The 15,868-nt window shown below is 39.3% G+C and overlaps 1 protein-coding gene across 5 annotated transcripts in view; it reads left to right on the top strand.

Moving 5' to 3' along the window:
- LOC149179844 (cleavage and polyadenylation specificity factor subunit 3-II-like) overlaps positions 1-15,868 on the top strand; it is a 392,395-nt gene that overhangs the window by 63,359 nt on the left and 313,168 nt on the right. For all 5 annotated transcript variants that reach the window (XM_089415819.1, XM_089415818.1, XM_089415817.1 and 2 more), the window contains exon 6: positions 8,930-9,003. In XM_089415819.1, the coding sequence (XP_089271945.1) occupies positions 8,930-9,003 (74 nt within the window). The remainder of the gene's footprint in view (positions 1-8,929; positions 9,004-15,868) is intronic.

Raw genomic sequence — 15,868 nt, 5'->3', positions numbered from 1 at the left:
CTCCTTCTTGAGTCTGATCCCCTTGCCGCTGCTTCCCGCCTTGCTTAGCCTTCTGATCTCTTCTTGGCGAAGAGCCGTCCACATTTCCTCCCAATGTGGAAGGGTCGCTTTGCCTAGTATACTCTGGACAAACACCTCTCAGTCTTCTGAGACTGTGTTAAGGGTTGTTCTCACCATCAATTCCTGATTTGGCGTGGCCCCTATGGAAGTCAGCTGATCCCGGATGTCATTCAGTCGACCAAGGAAGGTGTCGATCAGTTCTTCCTTCTTCATCTGGTATGACTGCAACTGATTTTCTAGTAACATCCTTCTCTGCACAGATGTATGCTGGTATAATTTCTTTAGGGCCTCCCACATCTCATTTGTCGTTTCCTTCTCGGCAATGTGTGGTACTACATGGTCCTTGACCCCGTCAAGGATGATGGTCTTGGCCCTCACCATTGCCTCCTCATACTTGTCGTTATCAGCTGGGTCAACTGGGATCGCTATCGTCCTCAAGGTGAAGTGCTTGACACGATTTCTGTCAAGTACGGATAAGATTCTGGCCTTCCAGATTGCGAAGTTTGAGGCTCTGTCCAGTCTATCCTAGTCTCTTACTCTGTGTAGTGCCATGCTGCTCTTCTACTTCCCTCCTGGAAGTTCTCGATGTGACTCCCTCTAAGCCTTGATTTCCCTCCTGGAAACCCTTCTGCCGATGTCGAGATGCCCCCTACTCTAATCGTCTGTGCAACTGCACCACTGATCCGGATTTCTCAGCTAGAAACCCTCAGTAGCAACTCCCTCCTCCTTGGCCTTGCCCTGTTAGGTATTGTTCTGACTACAGTACCCCACCAGCTCCACTCTGCAACTTACCCACAGCCTCCTAAACCCTAGCAACCTAAAGGTGAGAGCTCCTAGGCTCTGCGCAGTCCCGACACTGGAAAACTAGCTCCCTCAGCCAACTGCGTCAGCCCTCCTGGGATCTGCGTGGCTCTGCGTGAGCCTGTCTTTGCCTCCTTCAGCCTCTGCGCAGCGTCTTCTTAGCTTGAACTTGATGATGGAGGCACTACGTCACCCCTTCCTTGCTGCTTTGCTGCTAGGAACAACTTCTGTCACTTGGGACAACTATTTTCTGTTGCTGTTGCTCTGCTCTGCTGATGTCCTCAGTTCTCCTATGATCTGCAACCACCCTCTGATACCATGTTGAAGTTTCTAAGTCTAATAGTTAGAAACCCTCCATGCACTTTACTGATTTATTCCTACTTACTTGTTCTGTTAATTAACAAGTTATTTACCATGTAAATACTAAAAATAAATACAAGTGCATGCTCAACACATTACAGATCATCAACTGAAGGAAATAGAAACAAGCACACAAATGACACCATTATTTTTGGACTAATGTCCCCGGAAAAACCCAATGTGGGAAAATCGGTGCAACTATCTGAGGGTTTTATTATTAAGCAGTTCTTTTCTGAGTACACTGGGTGCCAAACTGGCTAACCCGACAGAGATAAAAAATTTGGCAGCAATACCTCTCTTTGGAAATAGGTATTCGGAAAGCCTGCTCCACGAAATCCCTCTCCAGCACAATCTGAAGCTTAGCGTCAGCCCTGCTGGCCTCTGCGTCAGCCTGAAACCCTCTGCGTCAACCTACTGAGGCTCTGCGCAACCTCTTTGGCTCTCTGCGTCACTCCTGCAACCTCTACGTGGATGACGCAGGCCCTTCTGGCTCTGTGCAATCTCTGTTGCCTCTGCGTGGCTCCCTTTGGCTCTGTGTCTGCCTCTCTCTGCTTTTGCGTTGGTCTCTCGGCACTGTCCCTGCCTCTCTGCCTCGTACTCACTGCCCCTTGCTGCAACTGATCACTGATTCTATCTCTCTTAGCAAACCCCGCTCTAGAGAATAGAATGACTGATCACTCTGGTGTGTTCTCCAAGTGACCCTCAAGCCTCCTCTTATACTTTTCTCGTTGACAAATCAACGACTGAGATTAAGTCCCTAATCGACGGCTAAGATTAGATCTGGCTTGATCCATGTCTTTTGGACCATTCTAACACAATTTTATATTAATTCACATTAATATTTTAATTTCCCTAAGTTTAGACTTAGGGATTCTATTAAAAATATTAATTATTTTAATATCTCCCAAACTGTTTAGAATCTGCCCAAACCCTTTTTAGGTATTGGAGATCTCATGTGCCCTTACCTCTCCACCAAATTTCGTGGCTAGAGCACATCCAATGCTACCCCAAATCAACATATCTAATAGAAGAAGAGTCTGGTTGGGTTTCAGACCTATATTCTTTGTGTCTCATTTTGTTTTTGGTTGTCTTCCTTTGTGCATTTGGTTTATGTTCTATCTACAATTGCTTAACTAATATTGTAGCATATAGAAGTTTTCCAATAAGTGATTGTTACAACATAGAACATCAGAATTTCAACTATAGGTTCAAATCCAGTGAAGGGAAAGGTATGTACACCTCTATAGACTTCAACAGTGAAATCGCTGCATGGAGTTGTGTCCCTTGTCCCACAAACAAGAGTGTCTCGTACACCAATTTGGTGTCAGGCTTGGCTGTGACCTTAAAAATAGATTATTTTTATTATTTAATTTAGTTTAATTGTCTTGAGAAGTTGTTAAGAGGCTTCTTAATTTGGTGGAGATTGTTCGTTGCCTATGGTCACTTGGTGTATATGCCCTTTAACCAGACAAATGTGAAATATTTTAGCAAAAGTATAATATGCTTTAGGTAAAATTATTCAATTTTTATCTTTCAAAGACCTTTTTATAGAATTGTGATGGCTTTGGGCTTTTACATTCTTGAGTCCTATGGCATCACAATAATATGAAATTGTGGTCTTTGTTGCACATCTCATGTTTAGTCATTTGTATTTATAATGACAGTTTCCATTAGGGATACAATACACTGGTTGCAATTACCAGTGGTCATAATCATCGGTTGTTTAAATCTATTTGTTCAAATACATTGAGGACTAAAAAATGTTGAAAATCATGTGACTATGTTCGGTCTTCATTATGTCAAATTTTTGCATCAATGTATTTTTGTATTAAAAAGAATTATTTTTGCTCTAATTAAGAGCTGAAGACAAGTCATGTAAAAATGAAGACAGTCATGTATTATTTATGTAAATGAAATGAATGTAAGTCCTTCTAGATCATCAAAGGAAGATTGTGGATTCACGTCGGCTCAGCTAACTATTCAAAGAGATATGTTGGCCTAATCCAAGCTCATGTCGGCTCAGCTAACTAATCAAAGAGATACATCGACCTAATCCAAGCTCATGCCGGCTCAATGGATGAGAGGGAAAGCCTATATATAGGCCATGTTTGGCTCCTCCAAAATGCAATTCAATTTCATCTCTCTCACGAAGAAGAGAAACAACATTAAGGTCGAGGAAAGAGAAGGTAGCCGCAGCACGTGAGGAAGTCTGTCCCCTCATGTGAAGTCACCATCGAGCCTGCTCCTCATCACAGCATTCGGATCTAGGTTAGGGTCTTGCATCACGTAACCGTGTGGATGGTTTGAAGGGTTGTTCTAGCCGCAAACACAAGAAGGAGACTGCTGTTGAAAAGGTGCAAGGGTATCGTAGGGCTAGGAGAGCCCTAACTCCATTTACGCATATGCATACGTTCTGAAATCTAAGGCTTCTACCTTCGCTGTGTTGACAGTCAACGTTGTTGCCTTGTGAAGTCTTGTAGACAAGCTCTAATCATCATCTTGGTTGCGTATGAGGTATCTACTTGTAATGCGAGGATAGATCGAGGCTAGGAGATCCTATCCGAATTGTTTGGTGCAGACTATCATGCTCATTCACTGTAGAATTGAACAATGTGATTGGGTACACATTTTGAGGTATTGTCATTTGATGTTGAAGGCATTTCTGGGTCAATGTTTGGGTCATGTAACTTCTCAATAAAGATTCTATAAGAAAGAGTTCAAGGGTTTTTCCTCTCAAGTTTTGGAGAGGTTTTTGCCCTAGCATGGTGCCAATATCTTGTGTACTTGTGCATGATTGATTTTCTTGTTTTTGATAGTTGGTTGATGATAACACTACATGTTAATAATATCAATCAAATTTGAAGAAAAATAATATCTCAAGCAGTTATCATAGTAAAGAGAAATAGAACAATTGTATTGCCCTTAATTTCTCAACATGGTATCAGAGGGAAGGTTCAACAAAGGGCGTAAAGAAGATCAACTCCCTCATGCAACAATTAGCAAGTATGGGTCAGCGCAAAAAAGGCAAAAGGAAGATCTTGGTTGGACACACATCTTAGAAGGCCTTAACAAATGCGGTAATTATCACAGTGATAATTCTCTCCTCCTCAGTGGTACTCATTTCCGTGAAAGGGGTCAAAGTTAGTGTATTCCTGTGGCAAAGAGGATCTATGAGATCCTACAACAGTGCTAACTCGACATGATTATGACAAGTAAAGACTTCGAAGTATACCATAGTGGGAAGACTCGTTTCTAGCACCTCGGTTGATCCAAGTAATGTCTTTGTTGCAATGAACAACAATGGTTAAGGTTACAAGAGGCAGATCTACGTTCTTGGCATAAGTATTATGGTCTTAGTTTTAACATCACGATGATATACCCTCTCGACATACCCTTAGTAATGACATTGTCATTCATAAGAGACGCAGTATATGATATCTCTGTCGCATACTTGATGATCACTGTATCATTGAATATAATCTCAGTCTTGATGAAAAGATGCAGAAACAACAAGTGACAAAGATGATCAGTCTCAGAATTATAATAGTATTAGAAGCAACAATAACTACTATAGTCTCATTGGAAGGTAAGTATCTCAATCTCGGTGGACCTGTTTCATAACAGTCAATGTATACCTATGATGTAGAAGGGCTCAAAACCCTCACTGTATTTATATAGTCTCACTGTCTCGGAATAAGATCTCACAGTCTAGAAATATACTCTTGACATGCTCATAGTTAATGTGATGATAAGCTCAGCTAGTGTACAATAATGATGAATCAGTCATCATGGTGATTGTAACAGTGAAGATCTCAATAGACATCGTTGACATAATGAAGAAGCAGCAATAAAGATCTCGGTGCAAGGAAGGTACCCACTCTTTGTCTCAATATATTGATTATAAACAAGTCATACTACCTAAACGAAATCATGATCTCGTTCTCAGTATTGATTATGAGAAGATCTTGATACCGTTGTCTTAGATATATATATAGTATATACATATATCGAGATCTCAGTGTTATAGTTATGGTTTCGCTAAAAGCGCAGAGATGATCTTAGTAAAAGAACAATAAAGTTCTCAGTAAAGATATGACAATAAAATAGCAATCATGATCTTGTTCTTTTATGAAGACAAGGTCATGGGCATGATCTTGACTATGATGAGGGCAAGGTCTTGATCCCTATCTCGGTGTAGCTATCATAAAGACCTCGTTGTTATGATCTCAATAAAGGTACCGCAATGATGATCTCGGTGAAGGAGCAACAAGGATGATTGCAGTCATGGTGCAGCAGTGACCTAATTGAAATACTAGAAGACGTACTCTTTGAAATGCAGTAAGGAAGGTCATCTTCACGAGATCTCAATTGGGAGATTTGAGAAAGATGATAAGAAGAAAATCATCTTTTTTTTTGATAAGCAAGATGTCAAGTGTCCTTGGGACAAGGAAGCTTCCTCATCTAACAACTTATGGTACCTATGCAAAATGGAAAAAGGATAAGTTGTGGACAAAAGTGCTGAAGGTTAAAAGACTAAAGCATGAGAAGGGGAGTTTGGTCCTCAAGACAGTTTAGTATAGCTAAGATTCAGTACTATGGAAGGTTATGGAGAAGAGTTCATATCATCTGAAAGATAAAGGAAATTAAAGGAAAGGAAGAAGTCATCCAGGACAAAGGAAGCATTTTCCAGATGGGGATATACAAGATCTTGAAGATTCTCTGATGAAAACCTCAGCGGAGGATCCCCTAGTCAGGAAAGGCAACAAGTGTTTCATCATGAAATCCAACCTTTGGAATTCATGAGACGATGGTCCAATGACATGAGAAATGTAGCAGACCAAGGGATTGAAGATCTTTTCAATCAAGGAAGTAGCAAAGGTAAAACAAGGTGTGTATGCTTATGTTTATATTTAATATTGTAAGGTCATGATGTATGGTTGCAGGTGAAATAGATCAAGCATGATCAAAAGGAAATAGATCTCCTCCTTTGAAAGGATGCGGAAAGACATAAGTTTAACTAGATGAAATCAACATAATATGTCCTCATATGAAGTATGAGGTAGTTGACTACAATTGAAGAACTCTGAGAGCTCCTGGGAATGAAAGACATGAGGATGAAAGAGATTGTGAAACATGCAACCATGACAAAGGCAGTCAACATCCAAAGGATCAAGAAGACTTGACCAAGAAACCTCCCAGAATGATGTGAAGACTTTGATAGAAGTCTGAAAAGATGAGGACCCTTGACAATAGATATCATTGGGAGATGTGTCAACATGTATGCAAGATGATTGATACCTACAAGAAGATGTCACTAAAAGAAGGCCATCACCAAAAGGTAATATGTGATTTGTTTTTGGTGTTTGACCTCTTGGAAAAGTCTGGGTATGTGTGCAGGATCAAGGAAAGGAGAGTTGTGAAGGATGTCACAACTATGTACCTTGTGATCCAGAGCAATCACTATTGAAGAAAAGTGAAGACAGATGAGCTTATGAAGGAAGCCCCAGATGTAAAGCCAAGGAGGATACTTTCTGGGAAAGAAGGAATGACATGACGGAGGAAAGTGATGGATGGCTGAACCCTACATGTGAAGAAATTGATGACATCGAAGTCTTGGATCGTTAGTCAACTAGAAGACCCTATAAAGCACTGATGATAGAGTCCCTGGGTAAGAGGGAGCTTTGGGAAGTTCCTATGAGCAAAGGAACTCGAGCAAGTTTATGAGAAAAGAGAAACTTGGAACTCGTCCCTGATTAAGAGGGAGAGTTAGACACGACATTCTTGTCTTCAGTTTGGAAGAAAGAATGGAGGATTGTGTAATCATCTGGCATCCGACACTCTTTGAGGATGTGGTAGGGCATCCAAGACAAGAGTGGGCAAGAGGATCGATATTCTTGAGGGCTAGGAACCCAAGATGAGAATAGTCCTAGTAGGGCATACTCGGAAGAACACCTGGGTGGGTATGACCCTAAGAGAGACAATGATGATGCGTGTCTATCAGTCATTGGTCTCGCCAACATTGTGTGCTCTGATCTAAGTGAGAGATAGAGTTGTTAGTCAAGGCCTTGCTAAATGGAAACAATGTTGGTTGAAATGATGCTATAACAGATGGATAACTAATCTGACTCTTTGCTTATGAGAACTATTGCATTGAGAATGCCCATGTGCCATGTACGTATGAATACCTGCCTAGTTAAGAGGGAGTGTTGAAAATAGTGTAACTAGGTTCAATCTTCATTATGTCAAATTTTTGCATCAATGTATTTTTGTATTAAAAATAATTATTTTTGCTCTAATTAAGAGCTCAAGACAAGTCATGTAAAAATGAAGACAGTCATGTATTATTTATGTAAATGAAATGAATGTAAGTCCTTCTAGATCATCAAAGAAATACTCAAATGTGTACCCACAGATTTACTCAAGAAAAACTGCTCAAAGGAAGACTGTGGATTCACGTCGGCTCAGCTAACTAATCAAAGAGATACGTCGGCCTAATCCAAGCTCACGTTGGCTCAATGGATGAGAGGGAAAGCCTATATATAGGCCACGTTTGGCTCCTCCAAAATGCAATTCAATTTCATCTCTCTCACGAAGAAGAGCAACAACATTAAGGTCGAGGAAAGAGAAGGTAGCCGCAGCACGTGAGGAAGTCTGTCCCCTCATGCGAAGTCACCATCGAGCCTGCTTCTCATCACGATGTTCGGATCTGGGTTAGGGTCTTGCATCATGTAACCGTGTGGATGGTTTGAAGGGCTGTTCTAGCTGCAAACCCAAGAAGGAGACTGCTGTTGAAAAGGTGCAAGGATTTCGTTGGGCTAGGAGAGCCCTAACTCCATTTACGCATATGCATACATTCTGAAATCTATGGCTTCTACCTTCATTGTGTTGACAGTCAACGTTGTTGCCTTGTGAAGTCTTGTAGACAAGCTCTAATCATCACCTTGGCAGCGTATGAGGTATCTACTTGTAATGCGAGGATAGATAGAGGCTAGGAGAGTCTATCCGAATTGTTTGGTGCAGACTGTCATGCTCATTCACTGCAAAATTGAACAATGTGATTGCGTACACATTTTTAGGTATTGTCATTTGATGTTGAAGGCATTTTTGGGTCAATGTTTGGGTCATGTAACTTCTCATTAAAGATTCTATAAGAAAGAGTTCAAGGGTTTTTCCTCTCAAGTTTTGGAGAGGTTTTTGCCCTGGCATGGTGCCAATATCTTGTGTACTTATGCATGATTGATTTTCTTGTTTTTGATAGCTGGTTGATGATAACACTACATGTTAATAATATCAATCAAATCTGAAGAAAAATAATGTCTCAAGCAGTTATCATAGTAAAGAGAAATAGAAAAATTGTATTGCCCTTAATTTCTCAACAATAAATCTAGAGCAAGGTGACTTTTTCATAACTTTCATAACCACTGTGATACTTGTTCATGCATCCATTGTTCTCAACTTAGTTAATGTATTAGAAAACAAAACTATGCCTAGTTTGGATGTGTTGTATTTTTCATTATCTAGTTATATGCATGGATCATTTCATTGTAGTCATCCTCTATTTCATGATGAAAGCCTTATAATCAAGACCCACCAATTCTCTATTTCAATTTCAAATTGTTTTTTTTTTCCAATCCTTTGTTTTATTCTGAAATATTTTTCCTTTGTTAACATTCTATTATAATTTATGCATTTTGTTTCTGGCATGCAGTTACCGCAGTAGATTTGAAAGAAACAGTGCCAGTTGATACTGATCTCCAGATTCGAGCTTACTATGCTGGACATGTAAGTTTTCGTAAATTTCTTGCTAGTTCAGTTAACTAGCTTTCTTTTTGAATGGAAATTCTAAGATATAAGTGAGCTTCACGGAGTAGAGTGGTTGGCCATGTATAATTCACAGCCAAATAATTTTCAAGCTAGAGATCAGAATTGTATCATACTTGAACAGTTATAAAATATTACAAGTGATATGGGTTGATCTTCGCTAGAGACTGTAACTGTTTGTTAAGAAGGATGGCATGTTACAAATACATTGCACTCAATCATCATTTTTTAATCACTTTAAATATATCCACTCATCACTTCACATTTGTTATAAATGGAGACTCTTTGTCTTGAATTGACAATTTCTGAAGAGGAGCATCTTGAATCAAACCATGAAGTAGTTTGGCTCATGGTAAGTCGTGTTAGAGACAATGATGTTGTTATGGTTAGGAGGAAAAATATTCCTATTTTTTCCCTTCTACCTTATCTACGCACCTATTCATTGTTATATAACTTTTGGTTGCATTTTTATCATCCTTTTTGATTCTCCACTTAAATATAAAAGCAATCACAATACAAATTTAAGCTTATATTTCTCATTTTTATGAAAATGTTCCATTCTATTGTGTTCTAACTTCTGAGGTGACCTACTCTCAACTTTCATTGAGTATATATAATTTATATTTACTAGTGCCCCTGAATGACCAAAATAAGTCGTTGGGATTTGAGATTAAACATGCACTAACAACTATAAACTAAGTGCACGTTACATCTCCTAGCAAAGAGAATATTAAAAGAGAATTTATATCTAATTTTAATGTAAATAAGTAATAGTAAAGCATAGCTAGAAAAAGTGGAGAGAAAAGAAAATAAACACTTTTAGAAAGAAGGGGGGCTAATTGCTCTTGTCATCTGCACTCATGATGGAGGTGTAAACACTAAGATCTTGCCAAATTATGTCCTTGGGTGAGTGGTCCAAGCTAATGGGGCATGTTACCCCTCTTTCAGCAGGGGTACATATATGCACATATTCATTTTTTGGCATCACCATTGTAAACCCAAGGAATGCAAATCTAAAACCCTCTAAAGCCACGTGGGATGATCTTTATGTGAGAGTGTGTCTTAGATCCCTAGTGTGTGGACAGTGATGGCTGGTCTTCCTAGCTTCATTTCCATGGTGCTTGGTTTTATGGCATTGCAACTGCCTCAGGAATTAGGTCAGTTGCTGTGGAACTGATTAGAAACATGGCCATAAAATCTCGGTCAAATAGTCAACTGTTGCGGCCACATGTGTGAGGTAAAATTCTGGTCAAATACAAGACAAATTTGGCTGCCATAGAAAATCATCTTCCTCAGGAAAGTCGGCCTCTTCCTTAGTCCTCTTCTCACATGTGAGATAAATAGAATATTTGATGTGAGTGAGTGATGAAATGAGGAGGGCCCCAAGTGGTGTCTGCTTATGTTGGGCCGACCTTACTTTTGGAGGCAATTTTAATTTCAAAAATTCAAATTTAAATTTCCTTTAAGGGATGACTTGAGTAGCTGGGGAATATTGACTGCAACTACCCAAAAACAACACTTCCTCTTAGCTAGGGAGGTATTCACCTTCACTTCATTAGATGTCCACTTTGTTGAAAAAAAAATTTCTCCTTCCTAAGAAAATATTTAATGAGCCTACTATGTTAATGTATCCATCCACTTCATGGGGAAAGCATCCTGCATCAACATCATGCAAAGGATCTAGTCACCTACTAGTCAAATCCCTTTAGCAAATGGATCTAGTCACCCACTAGCCAAATACCCTTTTGGCGATATGGTCAGATTATTTTAACGGGGGTCAACAAGACTAGTCCTGGGCCACCAACCCAACAAGTCGTCACTGGTAGCAAGGTCAATACCTTTGACCAAAAATGGTGAAACCTTGTGCCAATTACCATTCCTACATGCCAATTAAATGGTAATACACTTGCCCAATGCTAAAGGCACTCACTCTACCCACTATCCAAGCATCTCTTGGCAATATGGTCAAAACTTTCTAACCAGGGCAGCACTCTGGGCCTTGATGCTCTTTGAATCATTCTTCCTAACCACATTACATGGCAACCTAGTCAATACCTTTGGCCTAGGGAGAATGTTTGCCCTTGATGCTACGCAATCAACACTCTTTCTCATTGAGGGAGACATCCTCAACTACTTTAAGCTTGTCCTTGAAGTATACAAACTTCATCCTCGAAAAGAGGTTTTGTGAAAATATCAACATCCCACTCATCCATAGAAATGCATTGGAGCCTCACTGCTCCCTTTTGTACCATGTCTTGAATATAGTGGTACTTCAATGTGCCTTGACCTGTCATCATGGCCGTCTCCAACACCTGATCAAACAATCCTGCGAGCAACTTCCAGAGCCATACTACTTCACAACCTGCGATACTAGTTGCAATATACTCTGCCTTTGTAGTGCGAAGTGCGATTGATGTCTGCTTCCTACTCATCCAAGATATATCATAGTAGAGCCCACACTGAAGCAAAATCTTGATGTTCTCTTCATGTCTTCTGCACGCTTTGCACAATTTGAATCTGTATATCCTTGTAGCTGTACTTCATCATTTCAATTCATATCTAAGTATATCATGTCGGTACCTCAACACATGTTGCATTGCATGCCCCAGCTCAATTATAAACTGATTGACTTCTTTCACTGGATCCGTCATCACAGCTGCTCTCTGGTCACCCTGACTGGGTGCTTCCTTTGACATTGAAACCTTTCTAGTCACTGAAGCATAGTTGCTATTTGGCATGGTCGACTCATAGAAGGTGTATTGCTCTTGGAGACTTTCCATCTTTTTGACAAATCTTAATCTCAATCTCATGACAATCCATCATCCCAAATCTCTGAAGGATCTCAATAGTATACTTCCCTTTACCAAGGAGGTAGTGCATTAAACTAGGATCTATCATCTTGAACTCAGAGGTCAACTCCCTCTGAAACAAAGTTTCCTGTGGTAATCCTGACTACTTTCTCTATGGCAGAAGCAAATCCTCCTCCTGGGTTGCTCCCTCTGTAACGTAAGTTCTTCTGCTCTCGTCATAGATAAGTCATATAAGATCATAGGCTCACTTTCAAGACTCATCAAGTATCCATCGATCTAAGAATACCAAGCCTGCTTCAGTCTGTACAAAAACTTCTTAAGTCTACAAATATGATACTCTTGCCCATGTACCTCAAAGCCTTGGCAACTAAGTCAATAGGTCTGGTTCTAGGGTTTCACAAACCCTTAGGACTTTAATCCAGGTTGTAACTTCCAATTTCTCTTCTAGGTCTTCCATCTTTATAAAAACTTCATACTTTAAAATATATTCTTTTTTTGCTCGATATGAAGGAGCCTTTCTCCTCAACTCCCTTTGGCTCAGGAGAAACTTCCTTGGTGGATCAATCAAAGATGTACCTTTTGATCAAATTTCAAATGATCAAAATGGCCATATCTAAAAAAACTCTGCCATATACCAATTCGATCTGGCAGGGATCAAGTACTAGCACGATCTCAACCAATACTATTTTAATTTCAACAACATATACAAGGTATTTTCAACTTAACCTTTTTATCTCAAATTTTTTTATCAAGATCATGAAGTAACATAGTTGCCCTCATCTTATTAACCTCGATGCTAAAAAGAGTTACACAAAGCATATCCATACCATTTGCTACATAAGAAGACAAAGATTACGGTACTTACAAATCGAATATGCCTTTTTTGCTGATAAGACCTTGACTTTGTCTTAAAACTCATTATGCCTCAGGAAACCTTGGAATTTGAATCGCGTTAGCCTTCTTAGAATTTGCATCAACTTCAGAGTTGATTAGCTTCATAGGAGCCTTAAAACAGGCCTCAACTAAACTTGGACTAGGTCTCAAGAAAAGTCTCGAGGGAGGTTGAATTTTGTCTCAAAAGTGTTGAAGAATGTAACTAGTATCGGTCTTCATAATTGTATTTGAGTCATTATGTAATCTATTTGTCAAGAGGAAAAAAAAGAAAAATTACTATAAAAGAAAATTTATTTTATGAGCATGTGTTTCATGCTCTATGTATTTTGTTTCTAGGTCAAGCCTCCATTGAAGGCTTCTAGGTTTGTGTCAATAGTCAAAGTCAAATGTATTAGACCCTTCTTGGGCTCCTTATGTTAAGAAAAGAAAGTTATTTTTTTGTGTCTTATACTCCACCAAGTCGGCTTCCACACCCTTCAAGTCGGCCTCAAACAAGTTGTCAAGTCAACCTCATATTAGAGCATCGAACCACTATATATAAGGGAGCTATTCGACCTATTGTGAAGATCATCCACTTAAGACATTCGATCTGCAATTTGAAGAAAAGAAGAAGTACAAACCACATAAGGGAGAGACTATTCTATAACAAGATTAAAAGAATGCCAAGCAAGAAGAAAAGGAAGTCTGAAATGGGTCACATTCTGTCATTGAAGAAAATTGCAGTGCCAAAGTTGGAAAGTCAAGCTTCAGGACTACAAAAGGGACCAAGATTTTTGAAGGACTGGTTCATGTTGACCTTTGAAGATTCTGACTGAAGTTTGACCTAATCAGATGGAAGGCTGACTTGGTGGATGGAGGGAGTCTATGTTTTTGGTCAAAAGGTCCAGGTTGTCTTAATTTGAGTTGAATCTACCAGTGGAAGAATTTGACGTGGTTTTCCCCTTCATAGGGGTTTTTCGCTAGCTGAGTGCCTACATCTGGTGTTCATTTTGTATTTTTGGCATTTATTTAATGATAAGAACACTAATATAATCAACAAAAGAAAAATATAATATCATAGGTAAATGTCAAGTTAGAGAAATCAAGAATAAGTTTCTCTAATGCTGCCCTAATGCATTTCTCAACAAAAAGAATGGGCCTCAAAGTAGGCCAAAGATGCTCCAGTTCCACCCTAATACAGGGCCGGATTTTTACCTTAGAGACAAGGCCAAATTAGGTTCGAATGGGGGTTGAAATCTTCCTCAGACAAGGGTTACGTTTGCTGTCAGTATAGATACGAAACTTCAATTATTACAGGTCTGAGACACATGCTTCAGATGGTCCTTAATTTTGCCACAAATCAACCTTTTAGAATAAAGAATGGATGTCTCCGAATTCTGTGAAGGAAAGGCTGCAGAACATGCCTCATTCTTGCCTCAGATATAACAAAACTTGATGCTCAGGATGCAGCCTTCACAGTGCTACTGTGGCCCTAACACATGTTCAGGTTCGTCGTAGAATAGACCTCAAATTAGGTTGAGTTTGTGTCTCAGTGATAGATCAAAACAAAGATAATTTAAACTTTGATCCTTGCTCTTCATACAATGAGCCATACAAATTTCTTCTTGGCCTATGTCTTTAACTTGCTCTTCAAATGAGGTCCATATCACTTGTTTTGGTGGCTACTCTCTTAACCTTGCTCTGATACCATGTCTATTTTTAGGGAGAAATCTGATCTTCTAATTTAATAATTACTTTCTAATGATTTCTTAATCAAGTTACTTATATCACATATATCATTAAGCAAATTATACATAGAAAATCTCAACTGTAATGCAATAATGACAATAGGATCATAAAGAGATAGCCAAGCACTAAGAGACAAAAATTTTTACATGCGAAAACCCTAACTAGGGAAAAATCCAACAATATTTTTTTAGGAGAAATTGTTCAATTCAAAAAATGTACAATATGATTTTTGCGAGTCAAACTTGGTCAAACTGACCATAAAGTCCACGAAGGTCAAACCTGGTCAAACAGATAGAAATTTGACCTTCTGCCTCAGCTAGTCAACTCTGGTCAAGCAGGCTGAAATTTGACCTCCTGCAATTGCCTCAGGAATTTGGTCAACTGCAGTGAAACTGATCAGAAATGTGCCCAGATAATACACGTGTGAGGTAAAATGCTGGTCAACGTTGGTCAAATACTAGACAAATTTGGCTGCCATAGAAAATCATCTTCCTTGGGAAACTCAACCTCTTCCTCAGTCCTCTTCGCACATGTGACAAATGGTAAATCAATAGCATTAACAAGATACCATACTTGTGTCAACAATTGTGAGACATGGCAAACCAACAACATCAACAAGCTACCATAATCTTGTCACCAATTGTGACACATGGTATATCATTTAGCATCAACTAGTCACCATAATTCCAGTCTATCTAACACATGGTATACAAACTACTCTTGGTTCACAATCATTCGGGTGAATATCTTTGACATATGGTGAATTGTCAAAGGCCACATTCTACCTGAGTAATTTGGGGCCTAATGCTCCAAGACCATTCTTCCTAATTCGCGTCAACATACTTCACAAGAAGAATGATTGTCCTCTGCCGGACCATTTTGCCTAATTCGGGTCAATATACTTGACATAGGGGGAATGTCAATTCATGATGCTATCTCATCACTTAAGAAGTCCAAGCTTGTTCCTGAAGTATATGTAGGCTTCATCCCGTGACAGGATCTTTGCCAACAATCTGCTACTATAGAATAACATTGAAGCCACACTACTTCCTTTTGTACCAAGTTGCAATGCTGGATCTCACTATGGTTCGAATTGTTCTCATGGTCGTCACCTGCACCTAATCAAGACAATCCTGCAAGTAGCCTTTGAAGCCATATTGCTTGTCAACTTGCCAATCCAGCTGCATTATAATCAACCTCCGCAATACTGAGTGCGACAAATGTCTGCTTCCTGCTCGTCCAAGGAATTATAATAGAGTCCAGACTCCAAACTAAAGCAATATCCTGATGAATCCTTTCATTGCTCAACACTGCTGAATCTAAATCTGTAACTATACTTCACTGTTTGAGACATATTTCAAACCATAACTGACTGTGCCATGACCAACTGTACC

This window comes from Pinus tabuliformis, chromosome 3_2, assembly GCF_031772625.1.
Source record: "Pinus tabuliformis cultivar Carrire ecotype Pingquan chromosome 3_2, CPIR1, whole genome shotgun sequence".
NCBI classification, from domain to species: domain Eukaryota; kingdom Viridiplantae; phylum Streptophyta; class Pinopsida; order Pinales; family Pinaceae; genus Pinus; species Pinus tabuliformis.
Note: the sequence above shows the minus strand (reverse complement) of the source record. Positions and strands in the feature narration are given on the sequence as shown.